This window comes from Nakaseomyces bracarensis (genome assembly GCF_045282275.1).
Source record: "Nakaseomyces bracarensis strain CBM3 chromosome Unknown Scaff12_0, whole genome shotgun sequence".
NCBI lineage: Eukaryota > Fungi > Ascomycota > Saccharomycetes > Saccharomycetales > Saccharomycetaceae > Nakaseomyces > Nakaseomyces bracarensis.
This window is the reverse complement of record NW_027263958.1, coordinates 1441420-1456343: the sequence shown is the minus strand read 5'-3', so window position 1 is coordinate 1456343 and position 14924 is coordinate 1441420. Positions and strand designations below refer to the sequence as shown.

The 14924-nt window shown below is 36.9% G+C and overlaps 6 protein-coding genes across 6 annotated transcripts; 4 read left to right on the top strand and 2 right to left on the bottom strand.

The window, feature by feature from the left end:
* Positions 1-1682: 1682 nt before the first annotated feature.
* RNJ42_04023 (SDR family oxidoreductase) lies at positions 1683-2432 on the top strand (the record flags this gene model as incomplete). Its single annotated transcript, XM_071054187.1, has 1 exon — positions 1683-2432. One exon carries the CDS (start codon positions 1683-1685, stop codon positions 2430-2432), a length of 750 nt encoding a protein of 249 aa, XP_070910599.1.
* Positions 2433-3409: 977 nt separating this feature from the next.
* RNJ42_04022 (SDR family oxidoreductase) lies at positions 3410-4174 on the top strand (the record flags this gene model as incomplete). The annotated part of the gene is made up of 1 exon (XM_071054186.1): positions 3410-4174. The coding sequence occupies one exon, from the start codon at positions 3410-3412 to the stop codon at positions 4172-4174; it is 765 nt and encodes a 254-aa protein (XP_070910598.1).
* An 852-nt stretch (positions 4175-5026) lies between these two features.
* On the top strand, positions 5027-6145 carry LYS1 (saccharopine dehydrogenase (NAD+, L-lysine-forming); the record flags this gene model as incomplete). The annotated part of the gene is made up of 1 exon (XM_071054185.1): positions 5027-6145. The coding sequence occupies one exon, from the start codon at positions 5027-5029 to the stop codon at positions 6143-6145; it is 1119 nt and encodes a 372-aa protein (XP_070910597.1).
* A 154-nt stretch (positions 6146-6299) lies between these two features.
* Positions 6300-7460, bottom strand: MAK11 (Mak11p; the record flags this gene model as incomplete). Its single annotated transcript, XM_071054184.1, has 1 exon — positions 6300-7460. The coding sequence occupies one exon, from the start codon at positions 7458-7460 to the stop codon at positions 6300-6302; it is 1161 nt and encodes a 386-aa protein (XP_070910596.1).
* Positions 7461-7878: 418 nt separating this feature from the next.
* MGA2 (Mga2p) lies at positions 7879-11436 on the bottom strand (the record flags this gene model as incomplete). Its single annotated transcript, XM_071054183.1, has 1 exon — positions 7879-11436. One exon carries the CDS (start codon positions 11434-11436, stop codon positions 7879-7881), a length of 3558 nt encoding a protein of 1185 aa, XP_070910595.1.
* A 1141-nt stretch (positions 11437-12577) lies between these two features.
* On the top strand, positions 12578-14812 carry UTP4 (small subunit rRNA maturation protein UTP4; the record flags this gene model as incomplete). Its single annotated transcript, XM_071054182.1, has 1 exon — positions 12578-14812. One exon carries the CDS (start codon positions 12578-12580, stop codon positions 14810-14812), a length of 2235 nt encoding a protein of 744 aa, XP_070910594.1.
* Positions 14813-14924: the final 112 nt, after the last annotated feature.

Here is a 14924-nt window from a genome sequence, read left to right as displayed (position 1 = left end):
GAATTATAAAAATAAATGTGGAGATCCTACATTGTTTCGAGTGGGACCCATAAAAAAGTAATTTCTGTGGGGGACTTTACATATCTTTCGCCGATAGAGGAGATCATTGTAAGGGTCTGCTACTCTTTTATTTGCCCCTCTGTTAATGCACTCGGTGCACCCCGGAAAAATTGTTTTTCCGGTCATGAATTATTAGATGTCAAAAATGGAGGGGCATAAAAAACCAATAGCATGAGGAGATGAAGGAGAAACGCGGTTGGTAGAAACGCGGCAACACGGAAAAACTAACGATACAATGGTCCTTGAACGAAATTTAAAAGTTAACTGAGGGGAGGGGCAAAGTTAACCTATACTCCCATTTCTCTGACATGTTATTAGTGAGCTATTTTTCCAACAGATTCTTATCTAATGGGGAAAAAGTAATACCGAGATCCTGTGATATTCTAATACAATTTGTGTACTCCTAAACGTTAGTTTTTCCGGAATTTCGCCGAGAGCTCGCTAAAAAAAACAAAAAAGAAATTTAGGAAAATAAATATTCCACTAACCAATTACTGTAGGAATTTTTCTTGTTGTCGCGTATTGTGGAAAAGATACGGTTCGTAAGTATTGTTCCGGCAGAACTCCCTAACGTCACATTAGAAATTCCGTTAAATTGTAAGATCCGGTTAAGCTATTCTAAGATATCGTAATACAAACAATGATATTAAAAAAGAAATGGTATTGGTATCTAGGGTTCGGAAAAACAAAAAGTGATTGCTTTTTTTCCACCATTAATACTTAGCCTACATTAAAGTTGTATTTTACAAGTTTTTCCGGCATATCTCCTATGATGTAGCTAAGCTACTGGTAATTTTTATTGCTTTTTCAATTTATACCGGGTCCGTCCAGGGCTCCATAAAGTGGGATCGGAACGGATACAGAACTTGGTAAGCATCGTATGTGAATTGTATTATAAGCATTTAGTAATGGGTGGGCAATGAAATGTGAATATTTAGATCTATTTCAAAGATAAGAAAAATAAAAACGGGTGGAAAATGAATTGTATTACATGACATATCGCCAAAAGCTGTGAAATTGGGATTGAGGGTTTAGCTAATGCGCTGATGTACGCCTCGTTTGAAGCCATGTAATCAACTTTTTTTCTTTCATTGGAAAAACATCAGGTTTAGTACAGTTATTTCAACGATAAATCTGTAATTAGGTGAGGGGTGAGGTAGAAGCCTTCCTGGGCTAAAAATACCAATGAGCATACTAAATATCTCGGTATTCAAATAAAAGAATAAAGCTTCTGACGAGCTATATCTATTGTTTTCGCGTCACTGATGATGTTCAAACGTGAGTATATGTTCAAATCTTTCTCCTCTTTTTTGAAGATATGGATATCTACTTATGCTGGAGTAGATAAATTTACTGGATCATTTAGCCTTGAAATGTAATCTGTATAAGACTACTTATTATAATATTGACATCAATAAATACTAATTTTAATAACGAAATGGTGGACATCAACACATGGTAGTATCGTTGTATACGATGATATCATATTTACTTTCGTTTAAGTCATTCAAGCTGTCTCAATACGTAGGATAGAAGGGGTGTAATGGGCTGAAAGTGTAATTATGTGGGACCAGTTATTCTGCGTTTTGGTAGTATAGACAATTGAGACCTGGTATTGGAACATGTCAAAAATTATTTTAGTTACTGGAGCTTCAAGAGGAATTGGTAACGCTATTGTTAAGGAGTCATTATCCCTTAGCGATAATGTCATAGTCTATGGTGTTGCGAGGAATGGTGATGCATTGGAAACCTTGAAGAAGGAAGTAGGAGGGAGGTTTCACTACTTTGTGGCCGACGTTTCATCTGAAAGTGACATGAATGCAGTTATACAGAAAATAGTTAACGAACAAGGCAGGCTTGACTCTGTTATCGCGAATGCCGGTGTCCTTGATCCGGTTGGCAAAGTAGGTGCCACTGGATTGAGCTCTTGGAGAAAGCTATTTGAGATCAATTTCTTCAGTGTGGTAAATTTAGTCACGTTAGCTTTACCATACCTCGAGAAGTGCAAAGGATCCGCCATATTTGTCAGTTCTGGAGCCAGCACTAAACCATATTACGGTTGGGGAGCTTACGGTTCTTCAAAGGCAGCTATTAACCATTTGGCTATGACGCTAGCCTCTGAAAATGATAATATCAGAACCATAGCTGTGGCACCCGGTGTTGTTGATACACGAATGCAAGATGATATCAGGGATAAGTTCGGGCCATCCGGTATGACCCAAGAAGCCTTACAAAGGTTTACCGATTTGAAAGAAAAAGGAGAACTCTTGGACCCCAAAATCCCGGGAAGAGTGTATGCTAAATTAGCAATTGACGGTATACCATCTGAGTTAAACGGGGAGTACGTAAGATATAATGACAACAGGCTTTAGTGTTTATTTTATTTCCGTTCAACAAATAATAAGAAAGAAAACACATTTATATATGCATAACTCCGTTTTATCCCTAGTTTTTTTTTTTAATTTTTTTTTTTATTATTCTACTATATCATCAGTTGATTCTCAATTGAAATGTTAATCTACGTAAAAAGTCAGATATTCATAATATAAGACCGACTCTATTTTTTATGAGGGAATTAATAAAAGGTAGATCTAATCGTTTGTTGAAATGGTATTTCCGTTTTCTCTGTATTTGTGATCTATTAAAACGTGGGGGGTTGATTGGATAGATGGACTTTGAGAAGGATATTATATAGACCCGTCTACAAAGATGTGATATCTTCATACCCATTCGTAAGCCCTTCTTCAAAAGAGATAAACTTTTATTTAATCGGTGTTATATATTTTCTGTAATTTTGTATATTCATACTTGTTCCAATAAACAAAAACTATTATTAGCAGTTTTCACTATACTCATTCTTTCCTCATTAAGGAAGATCGGCTTTATATCATGTTTCTTTCTAATTTGATTCTAGCAATTGGGATTGACTCGTTCTTTGTTTGTTTTTAATTCTGTTGTCCCCCTCAGCGGGCTTATAAATTATCTTTATTTTGCTTTTTTTTGCAGTCTGCCAGTAAGCTGGCGCAGCAGATGCCTTCTTTGATTCCGAAAGGGGAAAAAAAAGAAAGAAAGAGAATATTAATTTTCTTTTCAGGTCTCGAGAGAATATAACACCGATGACAATAAGGGCCCAATATAGTCAAATGATGAGGTAATATTTTATATGATATTCAAACCCAATGCCTTCGAGAGAGAAAAAAAAAACAAAAAAAAAGGTATATAAGCAGATATCAATTGTATCTATAGAGTCAATTATCGTGTTTAATATCTTCCCCATAATACAATAAGTAAGATATCACAAACAATTAGTTAATTCTAACAAAAACATATCAACAAATACAAGAAAAAAATGTCTAAGGTTATTTTGGTTACTGGTGTTTCTAGAGGTATTGGTAAGTCTATTGTTGACACACTTTTCTCTCTAAACAAGGACGTTGTCATCTATGGTATTGCTAGATCAGAAGCCCCATTGCAGAAGTTGAAGGAAACTTACGGTGACAAATTCTTCTACTCTGTTGGTGATATCACTGACGAGGCTCTTTTGAAGAAGTATGTTATGTCTGCTGTTGAAGGTCACGGTAAGATTGATTCTGTTGTTGCCAACGCTGGTGTCTTGGAGCCAGTCCAAAACGTCAACGAAATCGATGTCAACGGCTGGAAGAATTTGTTCAACATCAACTACTTCAGTATCGTCTCTTTGGTCAGCTTGGCTTTGCCATACTTGAAGAAGACCAACGGTAACGCTGTTTTCGTCAGTTCTGATGCCAGTGACACTTACTTCAGCAGTTGGGGTGCCTACGGTTCTTCCAAGGCCGCTCTAAACCACTTCGCTATGACTCTAGCCAACGAAGAAAAGGCCGTCAAAGCTGTATCTGTTGCTCCAGGTATTGTTGACACTGACATGCAAGTTAACATCAGAGAAAACGTTGGTCCAAAGGGTATGAGCGAGGAAGCGTTGAAGATGTTCAGAGACTTGAAGTCTCAAAACAAGTTGGTGGACAGTACCGTCCCAGCTACCGTCTACTCCAAACTAGCACTAAATGGTATCCCAGACTCTGTCAATGGTAAGTACGTCAGCTACGATGCTGAAGTCTTGAAGGAATACCAACACTAATTCTTCATGGAATAACTACAAATATTCATCATTTAAGAAAAGTAAAAGAAAAACTCAAACTTATGAGTCAATGAAAACACAGAAAAAAAAAGACACGCTAGATATACAGACTTTTTGTTATAGAAATTTATTAGGGTAGTATATCTTTTTAACCGTATATATAAAAATTGATATATTATTTTTTTTTGAAGCACTATAAAAAAACATTCTATGTAAATGAAAAAACAATGATTCACGTCAGCAACATACCTGATTACCATCAGATATCCCATCGGGATTTGCCAATCTAATATGTATAAATGGTATCTTAGTATGTATATGAAATAATATGAATGGAATATAATACGAAACGACAGAAATATTAGGCCAAAAAAATTCCGTCGGGATTTTTTTTTCCAGCTTAACTCTTTTTTATTGCCATTGCTTCTGAGCTAACAGCTCTCTGCGCCTGCGGGTGAATTCATCTCACACAATCTTCAATTTGATTATTTCCACAGCTATTTTTTTCAATGTGATTGCCCTCTGCGACAGTCACTTCGAGGGCTCAAAGGTGATGAATCATTAGTCCAACAAGGGAAATAGCTCACCACCATCTTTCTGAGTACTCGTGAAGTTTTATGACTCTATCATTTGCTTTTTATCTAAGAGTGAAAAAATATATATGAATATATAAGTATACTTGTAATAAATTTTCAATAGTTTTCTGGTTTTATCTTTCTTAAACTAATATAATATTAGAACTACATAAATATACAATAGTGCTTGCTGGTTTTTCACAGAGAAGGAGAAACTAATAAAACTAATTGAAAGGTATAATAATACAAGAAATTAAATTATAGATATACTACAAACATGTCTGTTATTCTACATTTGAGAGCTGAGACTAAGCCTCTGGAGCATCGTGCTGCTCTAACTCCTACTACCGTTAAACAGCTGTTGGGTAAGGGTTTCAAGATATATGTTGAGGAGAGTCCGCAATCTATCTTCAAAACGGAGGAGTACAGAAAAGCTGGTGCCATAATAGTACCATTTGGTTCTTGGATTACTGCGCCACGTGATAGAATTATCATTGGTTTGAAGGAGATGCCAGAGGAGGACAAGTTTCCATTGGTACATGAACACATCCAATTTGCACACTGTTATAAGGACCAAGCCGGATGGCAGGATGTCCTCAGAAGATTTATTAATGGTAACGGTACACTATACGATCTAGAGTTCCTGGAAGATGACAATGGGAGAAGAGTTGCTGCATTCGGGTTTTACGCTGGTTTCGCTGGTGCAGCTCTCGGTCTGGCTGACTGGGCCTTCAAGCAAACTCATAAAGATAACGAGGACCTGCCTGCTGTTTCTCCATACCCTAATGAAAAGGCTCTGATTAAGGATATCGGGAAGGAATACAAGAAAGCATTGAAGACTGGTGCCAAGAAACCAAGAGTCTTAATTATCGGTGCTTTGGGTAGATGTGGTTCTGGTGCTATCGATTTCTTGAAGAAAGTAGGTATTCCTGATGAGAACATTATCAAATGGGATATGAAGGAGACCGCTAAAGGTGGTCCATTCCAGGAAATCGCTGATTCTGATATCTTCATCAACTGTATTTACCTATCCAAGCCAATAGCACCATTCATCAACTATGAGTTGCTAAATAAGAAAACTAGAAAACTGAGAACAGTAGTAGATGTATCGGCTGACACGACAAATCCACACAACCCAATTCCAATTTATGAAATCGCCACAGTTTTCAATAAACCAACTGTTAAGGTAAATACCACTGCTGGCCCAAAACTATCAGTTATATCAATTGATCATTTACCTTCGTTGTTGCCAAGAGAGGCTTCTGAGTTCTTCGCACATGATCTTCTACCTTCTTTAGAACAACTCCCACAAAGACATGTTGCTCCTGTTTGGGTAAGAGCTGAAAAGTTATTCAACAGGCACAGTGCCCGCGCTAACAGACAATCTAAATTATGATAAATTCGGATTCCTATATATATATGAAGATGGATAATTCATTTATAGCTAAAATAATCGATGCACAGGTTTATATTACATTACATTTACCAATATTTATAGTATACATAAAGTGTTTATAAAGTAACAGTTTCGAATGAAATGGTTATTATGTTTACTCTAATTGGACTTCAACCTTCTTAGCCTTTTTGTTTTTTTTAGACTTCTTAGATTTCTTTTTATTTCCAAACATCACCTTCTTTAGTTCTTCAGTATCACTCTCAACTTCACTTTGTTCACCCAATTCAGTTTGATCTAGTGTTCTCTTTCTCATAGTGTCAGCCTTTTCTATGCTTTCATCACAAAGGGTCAAGCAGTTCAATCTCTCACCACAATCATAAACAGCGATTTGATCTTTCTTCTCCATATCCCATACGATAACTTTACCGTCTGAACCAACAGTTACCATATACGTACCAAACTCATTCTTGTAGAATTTCAGATCCTTCACACGGTTGGTATGTCCTAATAGAGAAAATTCTGGCTTTTCATTGAACTCAACATCATTGGATTCTAGAATCTCATTTAGCTTATAAAAGTTTACATTGCCGTCACCAAGACCGACTACAATATACTCATTGTCATCAAGCGTAACTATTTCCATATGCATGATAGTTTTCTTACCTGTGTCAACCTCCTTAAATACCTTAGCTGTTGCGGTATCATATATAATGACTTTGGTCATGAGGGCAACAGCAAAATATTTACCATCAGGTTTTAACCACCTTACAAATTGCCCGTTTTGATTATATTTCTTCAACTTCAGGACCGCAGCTTTTTTCACAGTCATCAAGTTCCATAATCTTATACTGTGATCATCACTTACACTTGCGACGACTCTGTTTGATGGATGGATGTCCATGTCGTTAATTCTGGCTGTATGACCCTTTAGAGTTCCGAAGTTTTCCCAATCCTTGACTCTCCAAACAATTATTTTGTTATCATCTGAGGCTGATAATAACCATTTACCACTACCTTTGTTATCAGTTACCTCTGCTGTAGCTTTGGAGAATTGCAAGTTAGTGATAGATCCTTGATGAGCTAAAAGCGTACCTAATTCCTTACGCTTCTGTAGATCATATATTCTAATGTGTTCGTCATTGGATCCGGAAACCAGGTATCTCTTTGAGACATCCAAACACTTAACACTTAAAGAATGTGCTTGAAAATGGAAAATTGGTGTAAATACTGGAGTTTCTAATGTTAAATCAATCGATAGACACAACAAATTGTGTTCGTAGGAACCAACAATTATTCTAAACTGATTTCTAGCCATATCAGTTACTCTTTATTTTTTTTTTTAGTAAACACAGTATTTCTCCTAGTATAATATAAATGTATAATAACTATTAGATGAGATTAATGTTCTATTCCTCAAAATTCAGTTCTTTTAACAATTCATAGATACTGAATATATTTTATAATTATATTTTGATACTCATCTCATCACTCTAAAATTTTTCAGTAATTATTGTACTCCACAGAAAACCCTGCACATAGAAAAATATGTATACATCGAAAAAGCAATAAATTAATAGACAAGAGTTCATCTAAAAAAAATAGTCGAAAGTAAAATTATTGAGTTATCTATTTGTGAGAACATCTATAAAAAAAAAAAAATTAAAAATATTTGTTTATATAGTACTTTTCTTCATTTCATTTTCTTTTGCATTATTAACCTATTTTGCGATACTTTAACCTACCATCAAATCATTTAGGAGACCCGTTGTTTGAAAGTTGGACAACTGTTCCTTGAACGCTGCCTTCATTCTTGCATTACCCAGTAGTATCTTAGCTAGACCAATTCTGACATACTTCGTTAATAGGTTACTGAAGTATTGGATCTTATTATCATTCCAACCAAAGTAGAAGAACACGAACCAAGTAACCAATACAAGAGCCAGTGGGATCCAGAAAAATAACAACATTTTATCGTTTTGGAACTTCTGTCTGTTTTGGAAAAACTTGTTGATACCTCTTTGTAGTGCCTCTTCCTCATCTTCCGACGAGGTCTGGGACTCCTCGGTATGCGAAAGATCTCTATGGAACGCAGACTCAGAAGAAGTTACTTCCTGAATTTTAGCGCTATTTTCAGTGTTGCCGGCAGCTGGCCTTGGGAACAAGTCTTCATACTTTGGCAAATCATCGTTGATTCTGTTCAGCATTCTATTCCATAAAGAACTCTCTGGTTGTACATCGGGATTGTCCTGACTTGGTATAGTTTCTATATTACTTTCAGGAGTATTGTTTTCCTCAGAAGGTTCATGAGTTTCAATTGGTAATAGCTCTTCATCTCCATCTTCTTCAAAGTCACTTTGATCATAATCAGACTCCTCAGATAAGAATAGATTGTTTTGATCATTGGCTTCGGAAGGTGGAAGATCGTCATCAAATGAATTGATTGAATCAGAATCAAATAAACTGGAGTTGAAACTTGAAGTTGACGATTTTCTGCCCATATGATAACCAAACTTATCATCCTCAACCTTACCTGCTTTGCTAAATAAATTCATGACCTCAGAAACATGTTCGGAGAATTTTTTATTTCCAGTATTGTGGTTCAATAAGAAGAGATCTTCGGGCAGTAAACCGTTTTTGGACATGATATTAGTTGAGGCACCGCATTCAATGAGTAACTTAATAATTCTGTAATCGCCACTGACGCAAGCAAAATGTAGTGGAGTGAAATCGAATGTGTCCCTGTCATCTAATCTGGTGCCCTTTTTAATTAGGGCGGAGACCAACTTGAAGTAACCTTTCAATGAAGCAAGATGTAATAAGTTACGACCAAGAGTATCACACATCGAAAGATTTGATGTCGTATTTAGCCCCTTGATAACCTTTAAAATTAGTACCTCATCTGAATATCTGATTTGACTGTCGAGAGAATCATTAGAAACATTGCCGTTGTAGTTATTAGGTGATGAATCATTTGATCTTCCCATTCCTGGAGAGGATCCATCATTACCAACAATTCTTTTTGCAATATTACGAGCATCTTCAAGACGTCCATTCATTTTCAAACCGACAATTTGCAATGCTAGTTCAATTAACTGTCTGTCGGTATTGTCGACATAAGTGAAAATAGCTTTCTTTGTCTGGTTAGCAAGGAGTTGCATTTCTGGGGTATCATCAGGGTTCGTAACTGTTACAAATACCTGGCCAGCACATACAGCAGGAGGTAGGTAAGTAATAATAGTTGATTCACTCCAGCATTGGGTAGATAACGCGATATTATCACCGAACTTAACAATGAGACCTTCTTTAAATTTAACACCTAATAAAGTAACCTCGATACCACCGTTGATAGGACCTTGCGATGGAATCACTTTGTGAATTACTGGAAGTTTATCATAAAGAGCAGGGTTACTGGATGCAATTGGTGAGTTTCTGATTTGAGTGTCAGCTATAGAGTTCATGATATGACCAGGAGTGAGGTGACTAGGACTAGGTGCTGATTGGTAACTACTAGACATCGAAGTTCTTGATAACGACCTTGGAATATTTTGCGTTGGGGTAGAGTTGAGATTGTCTAATTGTATTCTAGATCTCTTCCTGCTGTTATTTGAGACAGGTACCCTACTGCTTCTTATATCTAGAGCGGACATCATTAGATGATGTTGATCTGAACCATCTTCACTCATGGATGTAGGGGAAGGTATATGACCCTTCCTATTAGTTAGGTTCAGTTGCTCGTTATCGTTATTTTGTTTCGTAATGTATTGGTTAGTGACATTTTGAGTGTTTTGTTTGCTCATCATAACATCTTGTTGAGTTGTATTGAAATCAGGAGAAACAGAATCCATTTTAGTTTCTGATCCAGTGGTATTATTATGAGGGAGATGATTCATGTCGCTAGCTGAAGTAGCGCCAGATGACTCAATAGCATGTTCTGAGTATAATGCGGTTTCTTTGGAAGCATCTGTATCGTAATCTGTAGATTGTTTCATCATACCTTCGTCTACCGATACCATTGAATTACTCATACTGTTTGATAGGCTATGAGTTATGGAATTATTAACTGTTTGGCCATTGCTGTTATTGAAAAAGAGTTTCCTATCAGTTATCATTATAGGTGTGGTTACAGTTTTGGCTAGGATTTCATTATTGTAGTCCTTTAGAACAAAGAGCACTTTGAATCCTTCGAGAGACTTATGGTGTCTGCAGTAACAGACTATTCTTGTTGTGAGTGAAAAGGTTTGTTTTCCTGATGCTGAGTTAAATTGCGAGTGGATGATCTGCTTGTTATTGAAAATCACAGCTCTACGGTTATTATTATTACACCAGAGCATGTTATCACTAATACCAGACTTTCTACGAGCTGCTCTCCTTTGTTCTCTTCTAACACATTTCGTACATACATCGATAGATTTCCTATTGGTGGCACATATTAGGAAGGCATCCAAGTACAGCAATGATTCTTGTAATTCTTGTGGGTACTCTTTGATATTTTTGTCGAGGTAGAATTTCTGTCTAGCAATACAATCTGGAGACAGATGTATATCTCTAGCAGTTGCTACACCTGGAGAAAGTTGAAACTCTAGCTTCAACTGGTTTTCTACCCTGGATACCGATGGTAACCCTGATACTTCCAGTTTATGAGTCAGTTTCGATTCATCTATCTCCAAGAAATCTGTTGGGTTCACGTAAATAGAATCTATAGCCGAGGACCTACCAAACTTCAATGTCTCCTGTTTAGCTGACTTCGTTTGGTGGGTACTCTGAGTTGGAGTAGTTCTATTATGCGGAGAGTATTGCTGACCTCTGTGTGGTTGTGATAAAGGTGTATGTATGTCATTATTATTCATATTTGCATTCATATTATTATTATTCATATTTGCATTCATATTATTATTCGTGACGGCATGTGGTTCTGTATTCGTGTTGATAGTACTGTTGCTGTTAGCTAATATATTCGCGTTCATTTGTAAGTCGTGCCCCCCCAGATTAGCCTGTAACTCCATCTCTTGGTCTCCTGGTGGAGATATATCCAGTATATCATTCTGAGCCGATGTAGTGGTGAAGTCTCCTGTTAGGAACGCATCTAAAAACTCAGTTTCATCTTTTGTCCCATGGTTAAAAAGAACCGGATCCTCATTCAAATTACTATGACTCTCATTCATGTTCTCATTATTGTGCTGTTCCTGTTCCTGTTCCTGCTCCTGTTCATATCCATACCTCCCATTCTCCGAGCCTTCTAGATACCCTAACATATCCAAATCAAACATGGTATCACCCCTCAAATAGTCCATTGATTTTTATTGTTTTGTTTGTTTTGTTTTTGTTTGTTTTGTATTAATGTAGAAGTTATTTCTTTGTTATATTCCCCAAAAAAAAAAATAAGTATTAGTATTCCGTATTTACCTTTACTCAAAACCCAATACAATATCCCATTATTATAATGTAATATAATATCTATATAATATTCAATATCAATATAATATCAATATTATTTATAGAGGACAGAGTTATAAAAAAATATTCAAAAATTTCTGGCTTGGGCTCTCTCACACTTTCTCTCTGTGTGCGCTCACTCTGCCTGGGCTTCCCTCTCTCACTGCGTTTTCGGCTCTCTCCAGTTTAATATCACTAAATGTGCTACTGCTCTAAGAAACACTCGTACACATAGTATCCTCAACTTTCTAAAAGCCCTTGTTCTCAATGTCTCTGTAGATCACTACCGTCTTCCGTGGAAAAGGGCCCTCTATCTAGCTCTCTCTAGCTCTATCTCTCTAGCTCTCTCTCTCTCGCCATCTGGCTGTGCTTTGTATCAATATAATACTCGAAACCTTACGATGTCTCAACTGCGATCACAATTTCTCTTCGCTGTGTCTGTGTCTGTGTGTACTACTATTTCGATGTCTCCCCAATCGCGCGCATCAGCAGCAGCACCAAAGTTAGCATTCTTTTTTTTTCTTTCATCTGCCTCTCCTCGTACCGTTTCTATGCGTTGTTGTTTGTAGTTGTTTTTTTTGTTGAGTTTTACTTTTTTTTTTTTTTGCTTTACTTAATTATCATATTTGACGTTAACACATGGTATTATCGTGTTAGATGTTATGATGTTGTGTTTTACGTATATAAAACGTGACTATTGTATATGATGATCTGTTTTTGTTTTTTGGTTTCTAAAATAGCTTTTTTAAAGGTGTTTATTTTCTTGGTACGGGGTTTACTGTGGAAGGGCCCCGAGCTGTAAAATTTTTTACATCCTTTTCAATGTGATGGAAAAAAAAAAAATATTAATGCGATGCGATGAGCTTTGCAATTGTATAGGGCTCATCGCATAATGTTAGTGAAGATATATTTGTATAAAATCAATAATATAATAGATCTATTTTAGAGTATTTATTTTGAGATATAGGAAGAACGGTGAAGGAAAAAAATATTGATACTATGACGTTGGTACATAGGTCTAGGTTTGTAGACTATACTCCTGCTAATATTACTGCGTTAGCATTTTCGCATAGGTCTTGTGATGAGAAGTTGACTCCTTCTGACCTACGGCTTGCAGTTGGGCGTGCTGACGGGAGCATTGAGGTGTGGAACCCGCGTCACGACTGGTTCCAGGAGCAATTACTTGAAGGTGGTGCTGACAGGACCGTGGAAGGGTTGTGCTGGTGTAACATTCCTGGCGAGCCTCTAAGACTGTTCTCTATCGGTGGATCGACGGTGGTTACCGAGTGGGACCTGACCACTGGTCTTCCTTTGAAGAACTATGACTGTAATGCTGGTGTTATATGGTCCATTGCCATAAATGAGGCTGGGGACAAGCTAGCTGTCGGTTGTGACAATGGTACCGTTGTAACGATCAATATTGCAGGCGGTGCTGGTATCCTTGAGCACGATACCATACTCATGAGACAGGAGGCCCGTGTCCTCTCCTTGGCCTGGAACCGTAACGACTATATTATTGGTGGTTGCTCCGATGGTCGTATCAGAATCTGGTCAGTTAAAAGCAGTGATGAAAACAGAGGAAGAATCACACACACCATGAGAGTTGACAAGTCTGGAAGAGAATCCACACTAGTATGGTCCGTGTTATACTTGCCAGGGAAGAACACTATAGTCTCCGGTGATTCTACCGGTTCCGTGAAATTCTGGAACTTCCATTACGCTACTCTCACCCAATCATTCAAATCTCACGAGGCGGATGTCTTGTGTCTGGCTGCCGATGTAAACGAATCCAATATTTTCAGTGCTGGTGTCGATAGAAAGATATTCCAATACAGCACTGACAAAAGTAATAAATGGATCAATGCATCTAACAGATTACTACATGGTAACGATATCAGAGCTTTGTGTGCATACCAATCTAAGGGTGCAGACTTCTTAGTATCTGGTGGAGTTGACAAGACACTGTTTATAAATCCAATTTCCTCATTTGCCGATGGTCGGTACAGGAAGATGCCATTTGTGGTTCCATACAACAAGAACGTCCTAATCAACAGGTCACAAAGATTGGTGGTTTGTTGGGAGGGAGCCACTGTAAAGATCTGGACTCTTGGTGATGATCCAAATAATGAGAAGAATTATAAACTGGTTTGTAAATTGGTATTGAAAGACGAGCAAAATATACATACCTGTGCGATGTCTCCAGATGGACAAGTCCTACTTGTAGGTAGAGCCACTACCACAAAGGTTTTCCATTTACAACCAATGGATAATAAACTCAAGGTAACAAAACTAGATAATGATTTTCTATTTGCAACTGGTTGTAAACTTGCGAAGTTTATTGATAACTCAAAAATAATTATCTGTACTGTCGATGATGAACTCATGACACTAGATTTGGAAGCTGAAGATGAAGATGAGAAACCCGAACATGTTGAATTAGAGGAACCACAAAATACAAAGAGTAGTTTCAAAATACCATACATGAATAATATTAATCAATTAGAAGTCCTAGATTCAGTCGCAGTTGTTTCACGTTACTGTGGTATTGTTACAGCCATTGACCTCAAGTCAAAAGTCTCTAAGAACCTTGTTCATCTTATGAATTTTGTCACAAGCATATCAATTAATGAAACAAGAGGTAGTATCATCTTAACAACTGCAGAAAATAAGATATATGAGCTTTCTTTGCAATTACTTATTGAAGATTCTTCGACAGAAAAGGATGGCGAAGAGTCAAGCGTATTTACACCATGGTCGAAACGTAATACTGAAAATATACCAAAACAGTTGAAGAACATGAGACAAAAATGCCTAGGTTTGTTCGTAGATTCTGTAAATGAAGAAAGAATGTGGATGTGGGGTGCTACCTGGATATGTAGAATTGACTTTTCTAAAGACTTCCCAGTTATAACTAGAAAGAAATCTAAGAAACACGGTCGTGATGGTCTTACAATTACTGACGAAAGTAACTATATGAACAATGAACTTGAGGATGAGGAAGATGATGTAGAGATGGAGCTTGATGAGGATTTGGATATTCTAAAGGGAGGTAAAATGAAGACTATAACAGGAAACAATAATAAACTTACGCAGGAAGCATTCTATTTCAATGAGAAGTATAGGCATATTTTATCATTCGGGATCATTTCTGATAATGAATTGGTCGTTGTAGAAAGACCACCTATTATGGCAGAAGCCCAAAAAGCCTTCCAGCAACCTAAATTTCACTTTTAGACATTTTATTTCATGTCACCAACTAACACATTTCTTTATTTGATGATCTCTAGTAATCACCTCATTTATACAAATATTCTCTATAATATATAGATTTCACAATATAAAAAAC